At 45.6% G+C, this 6,000-nt stretch overlaps 1 protein-coding gene across 1 annotated transcript in view; it reads right to left on the reverse strand.

Moving 5' to 3' along the window:
* HADH (hydroxyacyl-CoA dehydrogenase) overlaps positions 1-4,900 on the reverse strand; it is a 49,448-nt gene extending 44,548 nt beyond the window's left edge. Inside the window, exon 1 of the mRNA XM_037031910.1 lies at positions 4,659-4,900. Coding sequence (XP_036887805.1) covers positions 4,659-4,790 — 132 coding nt within the window. The 5' untranslated portion in view covers positions 4,791-4,900. The remainder of the gene's footprint in view (positions 1-4,658) is intronic.
* Between the last annotated feature and the right edge of the window lie 1,100 nt (positions 4,901-6,000).

Genomic DNA, 6,000 nt, shown 5'->3' on the forward strand with positions numbered 1-6,000 from the left:
GAGGAAAGGAAATTAGAAACTCAAGCAGGGGACAGATAGCAGTGAGGCTGGATCTAGCACTTGGCAGAAGAACTCCAAATCTGAGGGGCCATCTCTACTCCACCATGTCCAAAGGTATTCCATGGCATTCGTTTTATGCTGGCCAGGGCCGCTCCAATTCTAAACACTAACTTGCTAACAGTAGCTGACTTACTGCCCCAGTGTATCACAAAGAGCAGAGAGCAGCCCAATCGAGAAGCGAGCAACAGTACAGGAAAGGAGGGAAGCACCTGTGACAAACACATCCCATACCCTCGAGGAGGAAGTTAACACCTGGGAGGAAAACTATCGCTCCCCTAAGAAAAGTCAAAAGACAGATTATGCCAGTCTTCTGTGATTCCAAAACTTCTCCCAGGCCACTGCACTGTTTTTAAGCAAATTCCAACAGAGAAGAACCCACTGTAAAACAGAGAGGAAAAAGTTAAACATACAAAACAACTCTGGTCCCTCTTCTATTCGGCATCAGAAGTTCAGAGCTGAGGGCAGAGAAAAGTGAAGGGTACACAAAATCGGTGGCTGGGGAGAAGCTTTTAGGTCACCTGAGTCCTCATCAAGTCACAAATATCGGGGAAATGTTCATCTGTAGCTTAGAATGTTGCCCCCGCTTTTGTTTTAACAGCCTAAGGAGCTCTCCCCAGAAGAAATGAACCTTCTTTGCTCTTTAAGAAAGAAAGGGAGGAAGGGAAGAAGGGAGGGAGGTCAGGAGGGAAGGGTAAAACACACTTTGGGAGAGAAGAACCCAGCCGAAATTCAGCCTCTGAAAGGTCATGCCCAGGGAGCTCACTGACTCCTCACCAGTAACTTAACAAACCCTACAAATTCTCTGGGCTCTTTTTTCCCCTCCTTTATAAAGCAAAAACACAACCTAAATCCCACTCAAGGGTCATTTGATGCTGCAAGCCTCTTTGCCAGCCTAAGTATCCAGCTGATGACAAATTAGCAATCAGAACCAAGTCAGAAGTATATAATGGGCAAACACAAAAAACGAGTTAACCTTACTCAAATATCAACCTGCAGCCTAAGCAATTTTTTAAAATTTCAGACAAACAAAAGAACAATGACAGGCAAAGCAGATACTCTTGGAGAGTACATATGTACAAATGACCTGTGCTCTGATCAACTGTAATGAAAGCACAGACCTCACTCGTCTTAAATTGCTTAATTGCTCAAGAAATGCGTCAGACTCCCACAAAACCTGCTTAATTTGTTTTCCAACCTACTCAGCACCAACTGGAACATATGCCCAAAATGATAAATTTTTAAAAATTAAGATTTTAAACAGAACTACAACTTAATTAAAATTAAAACTATTTCAGAAAGTTCAAGAGAGTGAAGCAAAATCTGAATTAACAGCCAACCTTAGATGCTAGTTTGTTCTTGTTTTACGAGGATTAACAATACAATAGGGAGAGAACAGGAAGTGCCTTGCAACTTTTCAGAGATCCCTGGACAAACTGCAGTATCAGCTGGCACTTGCCTTCAGCATTAAGCAAGATGAAACAGAATCACAACCAATACTCTCCATCTAAACATTACAGGCCTACCTCAGCAGCAACAACCAGAAATTGGAATAGTATGAGGGGAGAAGAACAAAAAGACAAGCATTACTGCAAAAAGATAATAATTACAGCCCTGGTCACGTGGCTCAGTTGGTTGGAGCATCATCCTAGGCACTGAAGGCTGCAGGTTCAATTCCCAGTTGTTGGGGTTCGATCCCCGGCTGGGGTGTGTGCAGGAGGCAACTGATCAGATGTTTCTCTCACATCAATGTTTGTTTCTCTCTCTTCCTCTCTCTCCAAATCAGTAACTATATATCCTCAGGTGAAGATATTTTTAAAAAGATAACCATAAAGGCAGTTAACCCTTTGTGAGCTCTTAGTAGGTACCAGACACTGTGCTAAGTGCCTGACATGCTCTAATTCATTCAATCATCTAGATCCTCCTGAGGCTAGTACTAGCATTAGTCCTACCTTACAGATTAGCAGGCACAGAGGTTGAGTAACTTGCCCATGTTTACACAGCCAATGTGAGGGAGAGCTAGCATATAGGCCATCCAATTCCCCATACTGAACTGGATTGACAGTCAAAACACGTCAACTATTGTCTGTGGCACTCAATAAGTGAAACAGACTTACCCTGTACCAAAAGCTGTATAGGTCAAGGAGCATGAAGAATGAGGCAATACTGCTTACGACTGTATGCCCAGCATGCACTGCAAAAATGGATCAGCTAAACTGCTGAACCCAACCAATCTACTGGCTGAGAGTGGCAGAGATTTCTGCAGAAAAGCATGGTTCCCCTCCACAGGATCAGAGCTGTCATCTAAAGCGGCTGAGGTTCCTGTAAACCCTGTTCTGTAAGAATGAAATTACTGCTCCTTATGACTGTCCGCTATTTAGACTTCTGGTCTTTATCAACTTTGGAATGACAGTTCCATTATATTTCCAACCTGTGGGATAAACAGTTCTCTCTTATTCCCCCATAAGTTTCAAAAGGCACTCCCTGGTCCAACTACTCAAGGATTTCATCCACAAGTCTGTGTTCTTACCAGTGTCCGTCTCCTCCCTCCTTTCTCATATGAAAGCTCCAACACCATACCCATAATTTTATCAGGTGTCACCTCTAGGCCTTTTTGTGCAACATAACACACTTTTCCAACCAATAATGTATACAGCATTCCAAGAACTGAGCAATCTTAAATACTGCTTTCTTCTTGTTTTAAGTTAAATTTGTTTTTTTTAGAGAATTTATTTATTTTTAGAGGAGGAGAAGAGAGGGAAACAACAATGTGTGGTTGCCTCCCACATGACCCCCACTGGGGACCTTGCCCACAACCCAGGCATGTGCCCTGACCGGGAATCGAACTGGCAACCCTTTGATTTGCAGCCTGTGCTCAATCCACAGAACTACACCAGCCAGGGCTCTACTTGGTTTTTAACTCTCATTCATTGATGTCTCCAAGGCAGCACCAACAATAGTTTCTGGACCCATCTCCTGTATTGGTACTGGTGGCTTAAGGCCCTAATACTTTGTCCTTAAAATGTTGTTTAAACCCCGGCTGGATAGCTCAGTTGGTTGAGAGTGTTGTCCCCATATGCCAAGGTTGAGGGGTTTGATCCCAAGTCAGGGCACATACAAGAAGCAACCAATGAATGCATGAATGAATGAGTGAAACAACAAATGGATGTTTCTCTCTCTCTCCCTTCCTAATAATCAATACATTAAAAAATTTAATGTTCTTTAAATGTTTTTAAACAAATACATTATTTTACACTTTCCCACAAATCTCACTCTCACATTGTGGAAGTTTTTGGTGGAGCAGGGGAATACAAGTGCACTCAAGCTAAAATTTCTCTATACTATAATGCAGTACAATGTTTGGACTTACATTAAAGGGACTTACTCCTCACATACCTTGCAGACATAGATTAGGGAGACACCATAACCTAGCAGCCAAAGCATCCACACAATTAAATGGGCAAGGTTATGTCCAGAAACATGAAAAACTGTAAAAGTGGGAAGGATAAAATCTTAATGAAATATTGATTTTAGAATAAAAAACAATCTAATATGTTGCAAAAAATTCACGGGGACAGGAAGATTATGATATTTAATAATAGTAAAAGGTTTTTAAAGATCAAGCATGGATGTGTGGGCCTGATTTGAAGGACACTGAAAAATAAACTCTTTCATGACTGTATCCAATGCACTCAAGTGCATGGAGAAAAATTAGTCTCCCCTTCAACATTACAATTATATTCTGAAATGCTAAGAATATAATCAACTAGGAAGTGAAAATCAAGGTTCTCCAATATGAGCTGGAATTTGCTAAAAAATAAATGAGGCAAGTATCACAGTATCCGGGTAATCAACTGTACAACTGACCTTGAGCCACATGACCCCGGACAGTCTTGAAGGTGTATATTGAGATTGGAGACCTTCCCGCCGCTTTATTTTTCCCTGCCACTTCTCCAAACCCTTAATTGTGCAGGTTTTCAACACAGAGGGCACTGCGTAAAAGGTCAACTTTGCGTTAACAGCCTCCCTTGGACTCACAGGGCCTCTGGTGCAGATCAGATAACTTTATATAAAGTTCTACAAAAGTGGTAACTATTATTATCCTTTGTAACCCAGCAAAGGAGCACACGGGGCTTAAAAGGAAAACGTTTAGGAGAGCAGAAAACTACTCTTACAAAGATTGTATGATTCTGGAAGATCCCTGGTCTCTGAAAGCAATCTGGCTGTAAGCCAAGAAGAGAGCAAGCACTTTAAGTCTCAACTTCGGACACAAACAATACTACCTTCTCTTTGCAAGTCTTAGTTCCAAAGTGCATTCACCAACACGCTCCACCCAGCCCTCCTCGGGCCTTGGGGGCGGCTGGAATTTAGAGACTAGCAAACGGGCACCGCCCCAAGACACTGGACCTTTGGGGAATAAACAGTCACAGGCCCACACCCGAGACGTTTCAACTACAGTGGGGAGAGCGGGGTGAAAATTCCCCGGCCCTCCCGTGGACCCCGGCCTCTCTGCGAGACACCCCGCCAGGTCGCTCCCTCCAGCGCTCTCATCTCAGGTAGGCAGCAAAGCGAACCGGCTGCAAAGCCACTGGGCTGCTCACCTGGGCAATGCCCGCACCCATCAGCCCGCCGCCGATGACTGCCACGTGCTTGACGACGATTTTCTTCGCGGAGGCGGAAGCTGTGGACGTAGAGGATACGGTGCGCACGAACTGCCTCGTTACGAAAGCCATTTTGCAGAGATGGAAACGGAGGCGGTCAAAGCGATGGCTGGTAAACCCTGAGAAGAAGGATCTGCTACGCCGAAAGAGCAATCAGCGGACCGCCCAGGCGGCCCCGCCTCCCTGCGCGCCCAGGGCGTGCCGTGACGTCAGCGAAGATGGGGCGGGGCCCGCGGCTAAGCTCCACTAGCCGCGAAGGAGGCGTTCGAGCGTCGTGACGGAGCTCCTGGGCCCGAGTGGGCTGGCGCTGCTCGCCACCTTCAGCGGTCTAGCTAGGGGCTCAGCGGCCAGGCATCATATGGAACCTGAGGGTCCCAGCGGCGTGGGGCGGGGCGGTTTGGGCTCCCGGAGCGACCGAGAGCGGGCCCTTCCCTTCCTCGGCCCCTGGTAAAATGAAGAGTAACGTTAACTGGTTAAATCGTTGCCTTTGATGCTGGTGTATACCTATGGGCTGAGTTAAGACGTCTTCTTTGACGCTGGTGATGAAGAGACCCAAAATGAGCATTCTTGAGTCATGTTGCCAAATCAACTCTAGGGATTGTTTTACTCCTGTGGATAATGAGTGTTTCTGCTAAAACGGAAAGAAACTACTCACCAATATAAATATCTAATGGCCTATGAGTTCCTATGTAAAAATCAGGTTTAGACATCTTCATATAGGGTGCAGCCAGGGAGGCCCCAAATAGGGATTTGTAATGGGTTCCAGAACTCAGGGTGTCTAGGAAATATGTGTGTGTGTGTGTGTGTGTGTGTGTGTGTGTATGATGTCCTCGCCCCCACAAGTCTGAGCTGGGGGATAGGACACATGGAGCAGGGCCATTGAGAGCTGTTTTGCACAGCAACAGTTTTGCAGCTAACCTCTGGCATGGTCATTTAACACGTCTATAACTTTTAACTGGTTTCATGGATATGTTAAATAGCAGTGGCCATGATTTGAGCCAGGGAGATGGGAATGACTTCAACCCATGACATAACTGGGAAGGAACTCTGGTCATGGGGCCTGTGTGAGAGCTTGGAGATGATTGGCTTGCTGCCATGGGGCCATGCCTGCTGCTGGAGATTTACTACCGAAGCCCAGTAAAGCTGGAAAAATAGGGAATGCTGGCAGGTGTAACCGATTGTGGGAGGAGTCGGAAATGGGGCTGCAGAGGAAGATTGGTGCTGGGATTTAAACCTGGGCATGGCAGCTGAGCAAGGGTGGGGTTGGGGGAGTCACTGGGCT

Source organism: Sturnira hondurensis, unplaced genomic scaffold (genome assembly GCF_014824575.4).
Source record: "Sturnira hondurensis isolate 20B ecotype Veracruz unplaced genomic scaffold, ASM1482457v3 Scaffold0021214, whole genome shotgun sequence".
Taxonomy (NCBI): Eukaryota; Metazoa; Chordata; class Mammalia; order Chiroptera; family Phyllostomidae; genus Sturnira; species Sturnira hondurensis.